General features: G+C 48.8%; 1 protein-coding gene across 1 annotated transcript in view; it reads left to right on the top strand.

The window, feature by feature from the left end:
• Window positions 1-19889, top strand: part of LOC144932376 (contactin-associated protein-like 2) — a 191768-nt gene that overhangs the window by 167078 nt on the left and 4801 nt on the right. Inside the window, exon 22 of the mRNA XM_078856353.1 lies at window positions 19168-19431. Within this exon, the coding sequence (XP_078712479.1) occupies window positions 19168-19431 (264 nt within the window). The remainder of the gene's footprint in view (window positions 1-19167; window positions 19432-19889) is intronic.

Below are 19889 nucleotides of genomic sequence, written 5' to 3'. Positions count from 1 at the left end.
GAACAACTGCTTACGGACCAGGGCTGTAATTTTTCACGTGTGATGCCTTGGGCACTAAGAAGATACGGAATTTGCCTTACCACCCGCAAACGGATGGGATGGTTGGGCGATTGAACCGTACCCTGTCTGCCATGCTCTGCCACACTGTAAGTGAAAAACAGGCCGATTGGGATCTGCACGTCCCTAGCGTGCTCTCTGCCTACCGTATGGCCCCACATGCTTCCACCGGGTACTCTCCGTTTTTCCTCATGTATGGCCGTGAGAACGTCCCACCGATTGGCTTGCAACTGGGAACGCTCACGAGAGGGCCTGCTCAGACCCTCCCCGAACATGTCCGCGACTCTGTCCGCCGTGTCACAGAGGCACGGGAGGCGGCACGAATCGGCACGGCCAAAACCCAGGCTTGTAATGAGCGGTGTGCTCGTCGGTCGCATCGTGACATGCCATGGGCTGTGGGTGACCGGACCTGGCTTCATTGCCCCCAAGTGCCGGTGGGCACCTCCCCCAAGCTACACAGGTCCGTGGCAGGAGCCTGTCAAGTTGATAGATATTCGACATCCTCAATGTGTACGTATCCGTGTGGGTCAGCGCCGTTGGTACGTCCACACATCCCGGTTTAAGCCTTTTTTTCCTCCGCGCGTCGATCCACCATCCCCAATGAGTACCTTGCCGGTGTCTGATGCATCCAACGTGCCATTCCAGTTGCCGGTTGATCCCACAATCGACTGGCCAGTGTCATAGGGTAGAAGAACTGTACCTCACACAATACTCAACCAAACTCTTCATGGGAAAACATTACGTTAAGATTGTACACTTTCTTATTTTATTGCCTGCAGTTCATTACGCAGCATTTGGATACACCACACCGTGCTGCAGAGATGGAAGAACACAAACAAATTATTTCGTTAAAAAAAAAACCTTGTAGGCTGCTTCCTTTTTTGGTTCGCTGCCAAGAATGAATTTGTCAATCTCATCTTTCCAATAGTTAATTTTATCATGACCTGTCTGTTTCAAGGACGTTGTGCAAGACTTTTCTGGGCCTGTTGTGGCCATGCAGTTTTGTTTCTTGTTTAATATATTTGTCTATAATTAGTGTACATCCTGTCTGTGTGTTTAGCTATGTAATTTACAAATTGATGCATGTGCTGCATGCCAATTTATCTGCTGATTTAGCATTTTTTATTTGGTGCTCAAAGATGTGTGTTCAATTCACATATATATATCTATTCTTAGGTTTAATTTTACTTCGAACAATTGTTTATGAAGAAGAAAAAAATGCCTTTTCTAAGATATTGCATTTGTCATACAATACTCTATTGCACATATGTCTGCAGTACATATATTTGAAAGTCATTCCAGGTCAATATCTAATCTTATTACTGTGCTGTTTGGGTTGTGGTTGGAACAAATCGAGTGCATCCTGCACTGCTGCCGATCGATGATGATCCATTAGATCCAGATCTTCCATTAGGCAAAATTGCCCTCAGCCTGATATACCTACATCTAGATATAAAGTCTCGTAACGATTATCAGTCATGTTGACATAGATTATTTTAGTCTAAAATACTGTATACTTAATCACCTCTCATTTTGGTCCCTCGACTTAGAGTAAATCTAGATAATGATGTGCTAAATTAAAGCAAATACAGTACTGTACATGCGAAACATGCAATTTCTGAAAAAGAAATGCTGCACATTTTGTTTTAGGCAATCTTTGGAATGTGAACCAAAGAATAATGGTGTTTGGTTTGTCATAGCTTATTCTATGATCGTCTCTGAAGGCATACATGACAACAATAACTCAACACATTTGTCAATAACATTGCATTAAAAAAAAGTATATATTATGTGACGTTTTTGGCAATGGCCCTTCTTCACAGCACATATAGTTACGTAAAATAAGCAATCACACGTAATTATTTAATTGGGTAAAGTTCATGCATTATGTATTAAGTACGTTGCTAATTTTTTTTTGAGTTTTGTGACGGAGGTTATATATAGTGAGGGAAAAAAGAGTATTTGATCCCCTGCTGATTTTGTACGTTTGCCCACTGACAAATAAATTATCAGTCTATATTTTTAATGGTAGGTTTATTTGAACAGTGAGAGACAGAATAACAACAACAAAATCCAGAAAAACGCATGTCAAAAATGTTATAAATTGATTAGCACTTTAATGAGGGAAATAAGTATTTGACCCCTCTGCAAAACATGACTTAGTACTTGGTGGCAAAACCTTTGTTGGCAATCACAGAGGTCAGACGTTTCTTGTAGTTGGCCACTAGTTGTGCACACATCTCAGGAGGGATTTTGTCCCACTCCTCTTTACAGATCTTCTCCAGGTCATTAAGTTTTCGAGGCTGACGTTTGGAAACTCGAACCTTCACCTCCCTCAGGTTTTCTATGGGATTAAGGACTGGAGACTGGCTAGGCCACTCCAGGACCTTAATGTGCGTCTTCTTGAGCCACTCCTTTGTTGCCTTGGCCGTGTGTTTTGGGTCATTGTCATACTGGAATACCCATCCACGACCCATTTTCAATGCCCTGGCTGAGGGAAGGAGGTTCTCACCCAAGATTTGACGGTACATGGCCCTGTCCATCGTCCCTTTGATGCGGTGAAGTTGTCCTGTCCCCTTAGCAGAAAAACACCCCCAAAGCATAATGTTTCCACCTCCATGCTTGACGGTGGGGATGGTGTTCTTGTGGTCATAGGCAGCATTCCTCCTCCTCCAAACACGGCGAGTTGAGTTGATGCCAAAGAGCTCCATTTTGGTCTCATCTGACCACAACACTTTCACCCAGTTGTCCTCTGAATCATTCAGATGTTCATTGGCAAACTTCAGACGGGCATGTATATGTGCTTTCTTGAGCAGGGGGACCTTGCGGGCGCTGCAGGATATCAGTCCTTCTCGGCGTAGTGTATTACCAACTGTTTTCTTGGTGACTATGGTCCCAGCTGCCTTGAGATCATTGACAAGATCCTCCCGTGTAGTTCTGGGCTGATTCCTCACCGTTCTCATGATCATTGCAACTCCACGAGGTGAGATCTTGCATGGAGCCCCAGGCCGAGGGAGATTGACAGTTCTTTTGTGTTTCTTCCATTTGCGAATAATCGCAGCAACTATTGTCACCTTCTCACCAAACTGCTTGGTGATGGTCTTGTAACCCATTCCAGCCTTGTGTAGGTCTACAATCTTGTCCCTGACATCCTTGGAGAGCTCTTTGGTCTTGGCCATGGTGGAGAGTTTGGAATCTGATTGATTGCTTCTGTGAACAGGTGTCTTTTATACAGGTAACAAGCTGAGATTAGGAGCACTCCCTTTAAGAGTGTGCTCCTAATCTCAGCTCGTTACCTGTATAAAAGACACCTGGGAGCCAGAAATTTTTTTGATTGAGAGGGGGTCAAATACTTATTTCCCTCATTAAAATGCAAATCAATTTATAACATTTTTGACATGCGTTTCTCTGGATTTTGTTGTTGTTATTCTGTCTCTCACTGTTCAAATAAACCTACCATTAAAATTATAGACTAATCATTTCTTTGTCAGTGGGCAAACGTACAAAATCAGCAGGGGATCAAATACTTTTTTCCCTCACTGTATGTTTAGATTTACAACTGGTAAAATGCCATTCATCTAACAGATACAAAAAAACATCGTTGTAAGGTTTGACAGAAATCTTCTTCAATTTTCTCATAGCAAATTAGCCGAGAGGATACCTTGATGTAATTGGTGAACACTGTCATCTTCATTCGGACCTAAAGATTCACCAGTAATAGCTTAACGGTGGCTGCAACATAAATTACTTTCTGATTTACAGCACATGTAGCAAATGGTTTCAAAAAGACAGTCAACATTAAGCAGTATTAAATTGTGCAAAAGCCTACGTGCTTTTGCGACCAACATTATCCAAAAGAGAGGGGTTTTTAAAGTTAAATTCATGTAAAATCAATACAATTATCTGGCATTCAGCATATCATAGAGTGCATACAGTGCCACACCCACAACAGGCCTAGCTTTTCACGTTACTTAAGAGTTATAATAATATGGCGAATTTGTTTAACGCAGTGTTTCAGCAAATTTGTTCATCGCTTATTCCAAGTTTGTGATTAGCGAGTTAATGAATATGAATAGATACCTTTCAAGCTGGGAACTGAGCATTATGTTAATGTACAAATACAACATGTATACAATGGATAATGTGGTTCCTTTTAAGCCAGTCTATGAATAGCGTTTGTGCAGAATTGATGCACAAGTGTGCCTTTTTAAAATAATTATCACACTCTAAAAGGTACACTTACTTAAAAAATATATATTCACAGTCCAGTATACATACATTGTACTTTAGCCTAAATACAGTGATATCTTATCGGCCATCGTACATTTATGCACATCCAGCAGTGGCTTGACAAAGAGCTGAAAACATCACTTAAAGTAGAACCTCTCCTATCCGATATGTGGGGCATGATCATCACAGATCCTGTTACGTTATCTGCATCTCCCCCCCCCCCCCACAAAAGATGCAGATTACAGAGAATAGGAAGCATATGGACGCGGATAGTAGTATTTGTGTCAGAGTCGTGTGTAAAATAGGGTCGCGGGCAAGATGAGTTGTTCTGTAAATCCATTCTCGTTTATGTCCTCATAAAGAAGAGTCCACAAAAGAAAGTCATGATTCACAACTGGCAGTATGAGCCACCTATGCACCCCCTGATGGAGAAGGCGGGGGCGGTGCCTCTTTGATTGACAGCCCCGGAGGAGCTCCGGGCCATCCCACGAGAGGGCAACACCGGCGACGCGGCTCCTTCACGAACTATCTCGTGTGGATAGACAGGCATATTCGGAAAGAAGCAGTTACCCAGTTGCTTTGTTCACAGGCTGTGTGTAAATAAAAGCACAGACTACGCACCGCAATAGCCGTCTTTTGTTTGGTTTGTTATAGGCATTTCCACAGGGAGGTCTTGAGCGTGTTCCTCACTGTTAATCATCCAGAAGAGTTTGGTATGTATGTATGCTTTGATATATATCCAGTAGTGCTGAGCGTTGAATTGTTTGATTGTACTGTATTGTGTAACACGACCTCTGTGTGTAAGGGAGAGTGTGTATGTGCCGATTGAGCGTGTGGCGTGAGTCGCAATGTGAAATTGTGCTGAGTGTACAACCAGCTCACGGTCGTTTTGAGTATCGTACGATGTTTGTCATGAGCTTGTTTTGAAAGGGTAGGAGAGAAACAGGTTTGACGACATAGAGGGATCCGTGTGGGCAATATACAGTGCCGTAAATATGGATACTCAATACAGGTTTTTTTGGGTTAGATCGCGTAAATATGTGTCGTTAAACCCGCCACCACCCGACAGCCAATTGGTAAGATTTGTCACGTAAACAGAACATGCAAATTCGTTACTAGTACAGCACACTGGTTGTGTATTGGAGAGCAAAGCCACAACATTTAAAGGTTGAGTACGACGTTTCGACAGTAATTTCAACTAGCTTAATCTTCGTTACTAGTGTTGTACTAGTGTAGAGGTGTAATTGTGTATGGGAGCGGATGGCCAACAAACACAAGGGGCGTGGTTAGGGCCGTACACATAGGAGGTGCTCACACCGACGTCCGCACCTGCATCCCCCACAGGCCCCTCCCGGGGGCCGAGTATTATAAAAGGTGGTGAGCCGGAGGGCTCGAGGTCTGAGTATCAGCTTTAACCAGCGAAGACCGAAGACCAGCTAGCGTAGGCCCCGGAGCTCCCCTGGCTCGCTGTCCTTGTCAGAGCCGACCAGGGCAAGCCGGTGGCGTGGCCCCGAGAGCCCAGACTGACGAGCCGGTCTGGAGACTCAGGGTGCCGGGATCCCAGCTTGACCAGGGCTGGGATAGGTAGCCTCCCCTAGCTCCGCAGTGGAGGACTTGGGCATAGGTTAGCGGGGTTAGAAGTTGTGTATCCCTGTAGCCGAGTGAAGGGGATGATACCCCCTTAAGTATTGTGTGTACCCATTACTGTGCACAAGTTGGTGTCAATAAATAAGTGTGCCTCCGACCCTGTCGTCAAGCCTCCTGATACTTACTACATCTGGGGTCAGAAGTAAAACGTTCAACGATGGACACACGAGGGACGACACGTACCAGGGAGTCGGAGATGGAGGACACCGCGGCCGAATCGCCAACAGAGATGGCCGAGGTCGGATCGGAGCAGCCGGGGCCGAGTACACCCGTGCTGCTACGACAGGAAGGGGGGGATGCGTCGGCCGAGGGACTTCGGCTGGCTCACTCCCGCCTGGCGGAGCTGCTCTACGCTGCGGCCGCCGCGTTGGAAGAGATCACGCGGCTGGGTGCTGGAGGGGCTGCGCGGGACGACGACAACAGCCGACGCGCGGCGACATTTCCCGCCACCACGACGCGGCTCGCGGTTAAATATCCCGCCATCACTACAGTGCGGGCAGAGGGTGGGGCCAGCCCGCGTCAGGTGACTGCTGAGGGCCAAGCACAAGCCGTGACGTCATCAGCACCGGCCAGCGCGTCAACATCAGAGCGACCGGCGATGCCATGCTCGCAGCCCGCCCACACTGTAACATCTGTTGGGGACAGAGCGCGATCCGCAGCCACGGACGTCGCGTTACAGCAGCGACTGCCGCCTCTCAAAGAATTCGTGGGCGCGGACGGAGACTGGGGCGGCTTCAAAAGGCGGTTCATCGCTCATCAAGAGATGGCGAACTGGAAGGACGCCGAGGCACTACGCGCGCTGCCGGCGATGCTGGACAACGACGCCCTGGCTACCCTCACCTCGGCGCCTAAGGAAAAGCGCGCCACGCTGCACTTGGCGCTGCAGCTGCTGTCAGCCGTCTATGGGCCACCTTCGGACTGCAGGCAGCTGTTCCACGATCGGCATCGGGGCGCCAACGAATCGCCCCTGGCCTTCCGGACGGCTCTCCTGGCCCTGGCAAAGGCAGCTTTTCCGCAGATGGACGAGGAGGGAGTGGACGCCATGGTGGCTGAAAAGCTGCTGCTACTCGCTGATGAGCTGGACGTCGCCGTCTTGGCTCAAGACGACGCAGAGATGTCATCCCTGCTGGTCGCGCGCCACATCCACGGGGGCTTGCGGTCCCTGCGTCGCAAGGCCGCCAAGGGGGTGGCCGGCCATGCCATGGTGGCCACCACCCTCCCATCGGAGGAGGTCTGCGGGGTGGAGCGGCGGGGGGAATGGAGATCGGCGGCACCACAGGCTCGGAATGGACCGAGCCGCCAGGAGCAGCCCAGGCCATCTGGGGCGCTCACACGCTGCTACAACTGTGGCCTGCAAGGCCACGTTGCTTCAGGATTCCGGGCTCCCCGTCAGCGTGGGGCGACACCTCGTCAGGACGCCGCGCCGTCTCCACCCAAGCTCCAGCAGAGAAATACGGCGAGTCGTGGCACCTCACACGTTTGGCCCATGCACACATCCGACACACACTCACGCGCTCAACTGAACAGGGCTCGAAAATCGCCAGCCGTTGCGCCCGTTTGTGCTGAAATGCGGCGAGCGCTCCAACCGGGTCAGTGGTCGGAGCTCGCCCATCGTGTCGTTGCAGCGTCGGCGGGGTTCGTCAGTTGTGGTCGGTCATATTGATGGGGTAGAGGTGCGGATTTTAATTGACACAGGGGCATCGGCGACCATTATATCTGATTTGATTCATAACATCCTTCCCGTTCAAAGTCGTCCCTTGCTCCCCGTTGACGTGCCATGCTATGCTGCTAACGGGGGCTCGCTGGGCATTATTGGGCAAATCCGCGCCAAAATTTGCATTGGAGACATTAAATTATCCGGGCCTGTTTTGGTTTCCTCCTCACTCGCGGTTCCGTGCCTGTTGGGGACGGATTTCTTGGCCAAAATGCCCATTCGTATCTTGATTGACCAGGGGTGCATCGAGCTCCCGTCGGGCCGACGTGTTACATTTTTGTCTTCCCCCACCACGGAGCGTCGGGCGTTTGCCACCGTGCAGGCGCTCGTGACAAAAACTGTGCGCGTACCCCCGGGGGCGCAGATGCTCGTCCCTCTTAGGTTGCGTCGGCCGTTTGCTGAAGGGGTTGCAGATCGGGGGGTCTTGTTGGGACCATCTCGGGCCGGGGTCAATGTACCCGATTTGCTAGCGGCTCAGACCATGGTGAAAGGGGATGGGGACCCCTTCATTGCAGTCCTTAATGTAGGATCGCGAACGGCCGTGGTTCCTCAAGGGACCGTGCTTGCACACGCAACGCCGGTACCCTATGAGGAACCACTCGTGGGTCAGGTAAGCACCGATCCTCCGTCGCGACCGCATTCGGACTGTGATGACGGATGGCTGGATGCTCTTTGCGCGGGATCAGTAGACCTGTCCGACTCGCAGCGTGCGCAGTTGCGAGTTCTCCTGAACGAATTTGCCGACGTTTTTAGTCAACACAAATTTGATATTGGTTGTACTAAATTGCTGCGACACCATATTGACACGGGTGACAGTGCGCCAATCCGCCAAAATCCCTTTCGGTTGAGTCCCGCCGAAAAGGATCATGTCAAATTCGCTGTTGATGACATGCTAGCCGCCGATATCATTTCCCCTTCCAACAGCCCGTGGGGCGCGCCGATCGTTTTGGTGAAAAAACACGATGGCTCACTGCGGTTTTGTGTCGACTTTCGGCGATTGAACAAAATTTCTGTGGCAGATGCGTACCCGCTTCCTCGAATGGATGAGTCGCTCGATGCCTTGGCGGGGGCGCGATTCTTTTCCACCCTCGATTTACTATCTGGATTCTGGCAGCTTCCTCTGGATGACGAATCAAAACCTAAGACTGCTTTTCGTACACCGCAAGGTATCTTCCAATTTAACCGCTTGCCGATGGGCTTACATTCTGCGCCGGCAACTTTTCAGCGGTTAATGGAACTGGTCTTGGCAGGCTTGCAATGGGATTCGTGTTTAATTTACTTGGACGATGTCATCGTCTTTAGCAAATCCTTCGAGGAACACCTCTAGAGGTTGCGTGCTGTTTTTCTCAAAATACGGGCTGCCAATTTGAAGTTTAAACCGCAGTATTTGGGTCACATTGTTGGGCGCTCAGGGATATCCACTGATCCCGCCAAAACGGAATGCGTCAGCTCCTGGCCGACTCCCACCGCGGTGGGAGAGGTCAGGAGTTTCATTGGGTTGGCGTCGTACTATCGGCGGTTTGTGGCTGACTTCGCTACGATCGCGAAACCATTGCATGCCTTGACGTCCAAGGGCGTCAGGTTTCATTGGGGGCCGGAGGAGGAGGCTGCTTTTCGCGCCCTCCGGAATGCCCTGGTGGGGGCTCCGCCGTTGAATTACCCCGATTTCTCACAACCCTTCTTGCTCGATACAGACGCAAGTAACACGGGCATTGGGGGCGTGCTGTCCCAGCTCGTTGGGGGCGTAGAGCATGTGGTGGCTTACGGTAGTCGGGTACTGTCTCCAGCGGAACAACGGTACTGCGTTACCCATCGAGAATTATTGGCAATTGTTTATTTCATTCTGCAGTACTGCCCGTATCTGTACGGTCGGCGTTTCACCGTCCGTACAGATCACGCGGCTCTACAGTATGCTCTGCGGGTTCAACAACCATCGGGCCAGTTGTCTCGATGGTTGGAGATTCTCCAAGACTACGACTTTGTCACCACATATCGTAAGGGCGCCACCCACTTCGGAGTGCGCTTGCCTCTTGGGTTCGGGGCGTTGTAGGCCCCCGAACGTCTCCACCGATTCGGTCCTCGTGGCCGCCGCCGATGCGCCTTCGGTTTCGGGTCCTATCGAGCAAGAAGGGAGGGATTCGTTGCTGGGGTTGTCGGTCGCGGAATGGGGACGCCTCCAAATGGAGGACACCTCCCTCCTCGCTCTGCGCCGTCGCACCGGGGGGGTTGGTCAGGGGGTGGCGAACGTTGACTCATGGGGGTTGTTCCAGGGTCTTTTAATGCACTGGGACGGAAAATCCCGCCGCCAACGGCTCGTTCTGCCTGCAGCATTAAGGGGTAAGGTGGTATAGGCTGTTCATGAGCGGCTTCTGCACTTGGGGGTTCACAAGACCTTTGCCACGCTCCAGCTCGATTTCTTCTGGCCGGGCATGGCAAAGGACGTGGGGGATCTCCTTGGGTCGTGCACGCAATGCGCGCAGCGGAAGCCACCTGCAAGGGGGTCCAACCCTCCGCTGCAGTCCATAAAGGTTTCCCGGGTTAACGAGCTCGTTGCTCTAGACATTCTCGGCCCATTTCCTGCTACACCCAGGGGGAATAGGTATTTATTGACAGGGGTCGAATACTTCACGAGATGGCCTATGGCCTGGCCCCTGACCAACCAGTCGGCGGCAGCCATCGCGGAGGCCTTTGTCCAGGGCTATGTCCTCGACAAGGGTGCTCCGGAACGGCTGCTTACTGACCAGGGTAAGAATTTTTCGGGGAAACTCCTCCGCGAGTTGTGCGACCTCTTGGGTACGGAGAAAATTTGGACCTCCCCGTATTACCCACAAACTGACGGGATGGTGGAACGGCTGCATCGGACCATCACGTCTATACTGTCCCAGCAGGTATCGGAATCCCAGACAGATTGGGACCTTCGCATTGCCGGTGTGTTGCAAGCCTACAGGATGGCTCCCCATGCGGCCACCGGATTTTCCCCTTTCTTTTTAATGTATGGCCGCGAGGCTAACCCCCCTGTGACGACCCAGCTGAAGCTCTCGGCGCCTCAGGCGAAGTCTACATTGTCCGAACACGTTAAATTTAATATCGGCAAATTATCTGAGGCGCGGGAAGCGGCCGTGCAAAATTCTGAACTCCGCCAGCAGGCGAACGAGAGGCTTCGGCTGGGGCGGGTACATGTGTTCAAATGGAAACCACGGGACAAGGCATGGTTGCACTGTCCCCAGGTGCCGCTGGCGACCTCGTCAAAGTTGGTACGGCCGTGGCGGGGGCCCGTGGAGGTCGTACAGGTCTTGCGGCCGCAATGTGTACGCGTCAAATGGGGGAGGCGTCGGTGGTACGTGCACCCCTCAAGGTTGAAACCGTTCATTGCGCCGCCCCGTGGTTCGCACACACACACGCATGGCCAAACGTGTGAGGGGTCCGCCGACTCCCCGACGTCGCTGCTCTCGCCTAACCTGACATCAACTGTGCCATCTCCAGGTGCAACTGGAGTGACGGCTCCGCGACCGCCAACCCCCCCCGGGGGGGTCGGGGGTCGCTCGGCAGCGGCACCAGACTCTCTCGCACCCGGACCGGGACCGTCAACAACCGCCACTGAGCAGGCCGGGACGGGCCCTTGTGACGGGCCCGCCGCGAGAACGCGCGCCAAAACGCGCAGACTATTGTGAGGTTGGCCGTTGGGGGGCCTTTGCGGACGAGGGGGGGGGAGGCGCCTGGGGCGCGTGTATATATATGGTGGTTTTATGGAATGGGGTATTTATTCGGGAGGGTGCGCCGGGTTATTTTTTTTTCTTCTCTTTGTTCTTCTACCTGTTTCCTGTTGTTGTTGTTGTTATGGTTGTCATTGTTCTTGTTAAAATTACGCGAGGCACACACGGGTTTGAGGAGGGATGCACCTTTATTCTGATTTTGTTGCAGCCGGGGACGGCTGCGAGCTGTACATGGGGGGTGATGTAGAGGTGTAATTGTGTATGGGAGCGGATGGCCAACAAACACAAGGGGCGTGGTTAGGGCCGTACACATAGGAGGTGCTCACACCGACGTCCGCACCTGCATCCCCCACGGGCCCCTCCCGGGGGCCGAGTACTATAAAAGGTGGTGAGCCGGAGGGCTCGAGGTCGGAGTATCAGCTTTAACCAGCGAAGACCGAAGACCAGCTAGCATAGGCCCCGGAGCTCCCCTGGCTCGCTGTCCTTGTCAGGGCCGACCAGGGCAAGCCGGTGGCGTGGCCCCGAGAGCCCAGACTGACGAGCCGGTCTGGAGACTCAGGGTGCCGGGATCCCAGCTTGACCAGGGCTGGGATAGGTAGCCTCCCCTAGCTCCGCAGTGGAGGACTTGGGCGTAGGTTAGCGGGGTTAGAAGTTGTGTATCCCTGTAGCCGAGTGAAGGGGACGATACCCCCTTAAGTATTGTGTGTACCCATTACTGTGCACAAGTTGGTGTCAATAAATAAGTGTGCCTCCGACCCTGTCGTCAAGCCTCCTGATACTTACTACACTAGTAACGAATTGGCAAGTTCTTTTTACGCGACAAACCTTACTAATTGGCTGTGTCGGGTGGTGGCGGGTTCAACGACACATATAGGCTCGGATAAGAAGATAAACTAAAAGACAAGATGCCGTTACCTTCTGCGACAAATGAACCTTATGGCAGTACCCAGGGGTACTATGGTACCATAGGCTCTCGCACAATGTCCCTGATGCAGTCGTGTTTAGTCTGTGTTGATGGTCGGATATGCGGCAATCGACTTATCTCCACGAGCTGCACTCACCACCACGGTGAAATACCGAGAGCCTTCAGGGTTTCAGCGCAATCGTCTTCGCTGCGTTTCAACATCGCAAAGTAGCACTGATTTCGGATTGATTGGTACCCCAGTCGCGGAGTTAAGTAACACCACTGGAAAAAATATTGTCCCAGAAATAAAATATTTAATTGCCTCGGCCATTTAGTATTATTTGGTACCCCGGGGTACTGCCATGAGGATCAACCCCTGAGCTTTTGTCCCAGAATCTGTGGTACTGAAGACTTGTCGGTCCAAAACAGCAACAGTACGTATATGTGCATAGGATTGATGTATGCTTTGTTTATATATATTTCCTGCTATTTTTTATATATTGAAATAGCCCAGGTGGAATTTGTATTACCGCCTGACAGAGACAAACTCCAAGCTGCATGTTATGTCTTTGCATTTGGAGGCTTGCCCCCTTTTCTCTCGGCCTGATGAAGACTGCTTGTGTTGCGATCGAAACATCGCGGGTTTTTTGTTTTTATTTTCAATTTATTAATTAACATTTTTATTTAATTTAATTTTATTATATTTTATTTTCGATCTACGTGACTTTACTGAAAGAACCAAGAATATGTTATGTCTGTTATGCCTGGATTATTGGTCAGATGTGCAATGGGTTCGATTGAGGCACACACTCAACTTGGAGGCAACACTATTTATTAATAGTGTTGCCTCCACGTTATACACAGGGTGGTGACCACCGTTCCTAATCTCACTAACACTCGGGGAGGGAATACTCCATAACGTGACCAGGGCAGGTTAACTGGCTGCCTGGGGTCACGGACGAAGGTCGGAGCCTGGAGGAGCGTTGATGGCATCGTCATCCCAGGGTCGAACAGCCCCACTCTCTGTTCACACCCCGCTTATAACCCCTGTGGCATGGCCGGCTCCGCCCCAGGCCACGCCCCCCTTCTCGATCCTTCGGGAAGGTCCGGGCCCCCAACCACGTGACCCCCCAAGCTCCCCCCCTGGTACCCCTCGCCCCCCTTTATCCGGTCACGTGTCCTGACGGGTTCACGCAGTGTCACGGCCTGACACGACCCCATGACACCCGCCATATCGAGCCAACACAGTAGTGACGTCATATGTCCCTACGCTCGTACAGTCCCGACACAGTAGTGACGTCGTATGTCACCCATATCGAGCCAACACAGTAATGACGTCATATGTCCCTACGCTCGTACAGTCGCGACACAGTAGTGACGTCGTATGTCACTCCAGATGCAAGATCATTTAAACAGAATTCAAGAACTAATCCCTGGTGGCATTACAATTAGACTCAATTGACAAGAGCAAGTGTAACCAATAAGTTGTTGTCCACATTCACACACACGAGAATACATCAATTGTGCATGATAACATGAGTGGGGCACAATGTACAGGGTGGTCCCGATGTCTTGTGGGCACCTCAAGCACAGCTCGGAGCAGTGTTCTGAAGACGAAGAAGGAAGACCAGCCTAGCTAGGACCCTGGAACCCCGGGACCCGACATCCTTGTAAGGGCCGGGGCCGAGCGCGGACCAGTGGTCAGGACCTGTACCTTGGCTGGGTCGGGTCAGAGTAGCTCCCTAGCTAGGACCCTGGGACCTCGAGCCCGACATCCTTCTAAGGGCCGGGCCGAGCTCGGACCAGTGGTCAGGACCCGTGACTCATTGAGACTGACGCCATCAAGACTGCCACTCTACGCCCGACCTTATGGAAGAGGTACGTAGATGACACTTTTGTCATCTGGCCACATGGCCGGCCTGCTCTAGACCAATTTCTCGACCACATCAATTCCATACACCCAGCCATCAGATTCACCATGGAAGTCGAAAAAGATGGCAAGCTACCCTTTTTGGATGTCCTAATTAAAAGGAGACCTGATGGTTCAATGAGCCACTCTGTCTACAGGAAAGTCACCCATACGGATGCTTACCTAAAACCGGATTCCCACCACCATCCATCCCAGAAGAATTCCCTCATCAAGACTCTATACCATAGAGCCCAATGCATTTCCGACCAGGAACACATTGGCAGTGAACTCAAACACGTACGCCAAGCTCTTAAGGCTAATGGTTACTCCGACTACACAATCCGCAAGGCCATCACTCCAACCATCAAGAAGGATCCTGTTGAGGAGCCTTTCAAGACCATCACCTTACCCTACATTGCTGGGGTCACAAAAAAGATCTCCAAAATCCTGATTAAACACAAGATCCAGGTCCGATTCAACACAGTACATAAAATCCGTGATCTGGTCCCGTCTGTAAAAGATGTGGTTCCAGACATACAGTACCCTGGCGTCTACAAACTAAGTTACCTCTGTGGTCGCAGTTACATTGGAGAAACCAAACGACATGTCTCGGACCGCATCCGTGAACATAAAGCAGACCTGAAACACGGTAGGACAAACACCTCAGCCGTGGCAGATCACTGTTACAATTCAGTGGGCTCACATGACATTGACTTCTCCAAGACAGAGGTTCTCTGCAAGCCATCTGGCTATCATGAGAGATTCGTTCATGAGGCGATCCACATATACAAACACAGAGACAATTTCAACCGAGAAGATGGATTCTGGCTTAGCAATCATTGGAAGGACGTAATAAACCATTTCGGATCTTAACTGATTGTGTTCACGTTTACGGTGACTTTCAGACCGCGTTCCACTTACTGGCATGGTGCAGTGTGCAGAGTAATGTATGGTGTCGTAATTGTATAGTAAATATATAGCAGTGTGATACACATTAGGGTGGGTAGAATAATACATAGTGTTATATTAAAATGGATAAGGCAGCAACTGCAGCAGCAGCAACTGCAGCAGCAGCAACTGTAGCAGCAGCAAAAACTGCAGCAGCAGCAGCAGCAGCAGAAACTGCAGCAGCAGCAGCAGCAACTGCAGCAGCAGCAACTGCAGCAGCAACTGCAGCTCCCTTTGATGCTGTTAATCCTGCATAATGCACATGCATATGTAGTACTAATCACATTCCTGCATTTTCCATAAATATGCTAAATTCCTCTTGATTTGCAAATTCCTTTGTCAAGGCGCCCAGCTTATATATATGCTCCAAGCTCGTGTGCTGTTTCATTCAGACTCTGTCGCCTCGACGGACCTGGTTTTCACCTGAGGACGGCTGCTTGCGTTGTGGCCGAAACGTCGTGAGAATAATTTTATTATGTTTTATTTGTATTATTTTATTACTTCCCTTCTACGTGACTTTACCGAAAGAACCAAGAAGATAATTACAACTAGCTTCTTCAAGCGACAGCCACATTTGTTGAGAAGTCCAACTGTTTCGTTCCTTGTATAGAGGCGTAGATATGGTTACCACACTTCTGTGCTCTTGCGCTAAGTGGGGAGGGATTAATGAGTCAACGTACATTATGCCTGTGCATTATGCGAACCCTTTGATCTTGACCTTCCTGTCCATTGTGTATTAAAATAGCCTTACCAACTGGTAAACCCCATTGTTGTATGGTGCCCTTCATAGGCATGCATTTAAATAATGTATTATTTGATGATTCGCTTCCACATTGCACTAAGGCGGTAGCTATCTGAACGGTTAAAATTATTTTTTATTTCTTTCATTTTCGATAGATTATCTAATTAGTTTTGGCTAGTAGTAGGTAGTTATGCACAGATTTTCAACATCAAAATCAATTGAGTGTCCTTGTTGGCACGCGTGTTCTGCTACTGCTGACAGTTGTATTTGAGAGTATTTCATATTTCTCCGATGCAGTGGCGGCTCCTGCAAAATCTCTCAGGGGGGGCAAATGTCTGGATGATTGATAAGGATAAGGTCCACCCATGCAAAGGATAAATTAACAGCTTAAGCATGTAAAGGCAACTTCACTTCTTTAATATTAATGAAAAATAAAGTGACTCTTACAATACATCTTGTTTGTTTCTATACTCACTATTAATACAATCCACTCATGTTTCTTTTATTTAAGATTCCACTAGGTAGCGACAAATAATTTTGTTGGATGAAACGTGCTTATGTATGATGACGTAAGCACGTTAGTGCGAGCCCTCCCGGAAGCCATAGAGAATGCATTGCAGCGCCCCCCGTTCGAAAAAAAACATCTTTGAATGTAAGTCTATGGGACCACTCGGGGCGATTCTCAGCCGGAGGGAAATCGCCCAAAAAGAGGCGGTACTCCACAGAACGTAGCATGACGCTGATTGGACTATATCCAGAGGCACAGTGACTCTGTGGTTGAATGACATTGGTGGTGCGTCGCCCAATCGCCCTAATGAAGAAACCGCCCCTGCTCTGATGTTATTTTAGTCTCGTGCTGATCATTCGTCCTGTTTGCTCAACATAACATTTGCCACGTGTGCAGTTAATCCTGTACACAGCTTCTGTTGATAGCTTCGGTAATACATATTTTGTACCAAATATTAATTTCTGTATTTTATGTACCGTGCCATGTCTGACTCGGATGTTTTGTTTTACCAAACATAATGCTAGTTTTTATCAGTTACTCCCGCAATGTACTCTATATTGATCTATTTAATTACTTGTGCAGTTTCAATGCTCGTGTTATTTGATTTGGTTTTGGCATTCTATGCCCTGTTCATTTGTGCATCATTGTAACCGTTCATTTGCAGCAGTTCTTTAACATGTTGAATTTCACTTCTCAGACTGTCACCATCTGACACTTTCTTAGCTCGATGAATGAGCGTCTTGATAAGAGCAGATTTCTGTGCAGGGTGATGGTGTGACTGCATTCAGATAAGCGTCAGTATGCGTTTTCTTTCGGTAAACACTGTGTGTTAGACCGTTTGAGACTAGGCTCCAAAGAAAGCTGTCTCTGGTGTGGACCAATCAGTTTCAAAGACAATGCAAATCTGATCAGAGTATCAATCTTGATTTGAAGCTTTCGTGACTGCAGAAATTCATACTCTGGTTATTTCGGTAAAGTCACGTAGGTAGAAAAATAATAGATCACGACGTTTCGATCGCAATACAAGGACTGCTGTCATAGGAGCTCCCACGACAGCAGTTCTCCTGCTGTGTGTGCTATGGAGGGGGGGGGGGTGTGAGAGGAAGGTTATTGACTCAGCAATCATTGGAAAGATGTGATCAACCACTTTGGGTCATGACTTGACAGCCAGCTATGGCTGCCAGCTATGGCTGCAGGGTTTTGGTAGTACATGTTGTTTATGTCATTTATTGTGAAAATTCTGTCACAGTTCCTATGATCACTGTTTCATTGCTTTCATGGCTTTATTTTGGTGATTTCGAAAAGTTTATTCGTTTAGCCATATTTGTTTGTTGTAGTACGGAGTAAGACTGTCTTTCTTTAATCGATCCATCCATCGCTTCTTCTGCCTTTAAAACTGAAAACTAATTACCTGCAGTACCTCTATTTAAAAAAACTATCGAAAAAATAATTGACACCCCTCTGTCAATCATCGTGTTTCTCAGTGTGGATGTGTGAACACACTTTGTAAACAGTAAATAGTACGCGTTTTCAATGCGCTGTTCATATTATAACAATCGTTTATACCAATGTTACTCTACAGAGTAGTGGGTCGCCGTTCTTATCCGCATTGATATGTGGGGACTGGCTTAACCGCAAAAAAAACCTATCAGCACAGATGCATACGGACAAGAGAAGTATCAAACAGGAGGAATTAACGGTGCAACGTATCTCATCAGTTAAATATCTGCAGGTAATAGGATTGTCATCGATTGATCCTGGCTGCAGACATTGGTAGGTCACAATAATAATAAAGATAACAGAGCAGTTTCACTGTATTATGCTTACCGTTATGACAAATATAGGAAGTCGTGTAGGCAGTTTGAGCAGCTTTGGATAAGACTTATGATCCTGCCCATCCACGAGCATGGAGTGCATTTGCTTGTTCAGCTCTTCTGCGCATTCGTCCTTGCAGCGCTTGGACGACATGGCAACATAATGATCCGCGCCAGGTGGGGCGCGGCGTTTATGTGCGTTGTGGGACGGAGTCGCCAAATTTTTATTTTTTAATTACGATTTTGACTTCTGTTTATTCGGGAACCCGGGGTCCCTCCATAAGGTTCATATGTTCAATTATTGTCTCCATTGGAGCCACCTTTATGGATGTTATTTTGTTTTGTTCTTAAGGGACACAACAGTTATTGATGCTATATCTCACTTGGTTTTAGCTTCAGCTATGTCACCGTGGTTTTCAGGTACTTTTTTGTATTATCAAGTTTCTTATATTCTATTTAGCAGTGTGTACCCAAATGTACATGTGGCTTGCTTTGTGTTTGTTCAAGTGATACCAAATAAAATGTGAAACGTATGCTTCACTGCAAACTGGTGGCATCCGTTCTAAAAGCCATGGTATATGTGCAGGCCTTGTCTTACTTTGCAGCTGTAGTAACTGCATTTTTTTGGCCTGCAAAATTACAAAATTAAGACGTAATTCCAGCGGATAATGTTTGCTGTCTGATGGATGCACAGGACATGCAAACTCGCACCTAAAACGAGAGAGGCATGATAGAATCCATCCCAGCACCTACAATAATTATTCAAATCACAGTTCCTGAGCACAGACCCATATGTCAAAAATGTCAAGCAGCCAGCAATGCAGGTGTAATAAAATATAAGTGAGTTCGTTTCTTAAATTAAGCAAGGTTATAAGAACGATGGGATGGGATGGAATTCCATAGCACTTAATATGCAACATATTCCAGTTAGGTATTGGCAGATTTCACATCTTCATGCTTGTTTTTGTTTCGTCACTGCAGATCTTGATGTGAACGATCACGAGGTGCAGCAGGCCAACGTGCAGGGCTTTGTGGGCTGCCTGTCTCGTGTTCAGTTTAACTCTGCTGCTCCACTCAAGGCTGCCCTGAGGCAGCGATCGCTGGACATTGAGCAGCACTCCTCCTCGCCTGCTCCCATCGCCTCCCCAGTGTTTGTGCAAGGGCGGCTGGTGGAGTCCACCTGCATGGCATTACCCATGACCACCGTGCCCCCCACCACTAGCACGGACCTCTGGTCTCTGCCGGGTAGGCGCCTTTACCCTTGTAATGTGCTAGTGTAGCACACTCACCTCTAAGCTCTCCAACCTTGGTTGTGCTCGCAAGATACTTTGATGGACAGCTTGATGACTGTCACCACCCCCCCAACCACAAAACATACTTATTTAAAGATCATGTTATACAAATCGTGCAATCCCAGCTTTGTAGATTTTCAGTATTACTACTGCAAAGCAATTATCACAACTTTACATTTAAGGCCAATTTTGATGTAATCAATATAAAAATTGCTGTGTTGATGTCAGTTTATGTTGTTTAATAGGCATATACAGTGTCTCGTTCGGCAGAGGTATGTTTAGCTTGGTTGTGATTGGCTTTAAAACCGATATGCTCCTTATTTTTATTTCACTTTTAAATTTACAAGAGTAATAACCAAAATTATATCTTGCTGCGCTTGCCAATGTATTCCACCCTGATTATAAGCATTT

This window comes from Lampetra fluviatilis, chromosome 1 (assembly GCF_964198595.1).
Source record: "Lampetra fluviatilis chromosome 1, kcLamFluv1.1, whole genome shotgun sequence".
Taxonomy (NCBI): domain Eukaryota; kingdom Metazoa; phylum Chordata; class Hyperoartia; order Petromyzontiformes; family Petromyzontidae; genus Lampetra; species Lampetra fluviatilis.
Note: the sequence above shows the minus strand (reverse complement) of the source record. Positions and strands in the feature narration are given on the sequence as shown.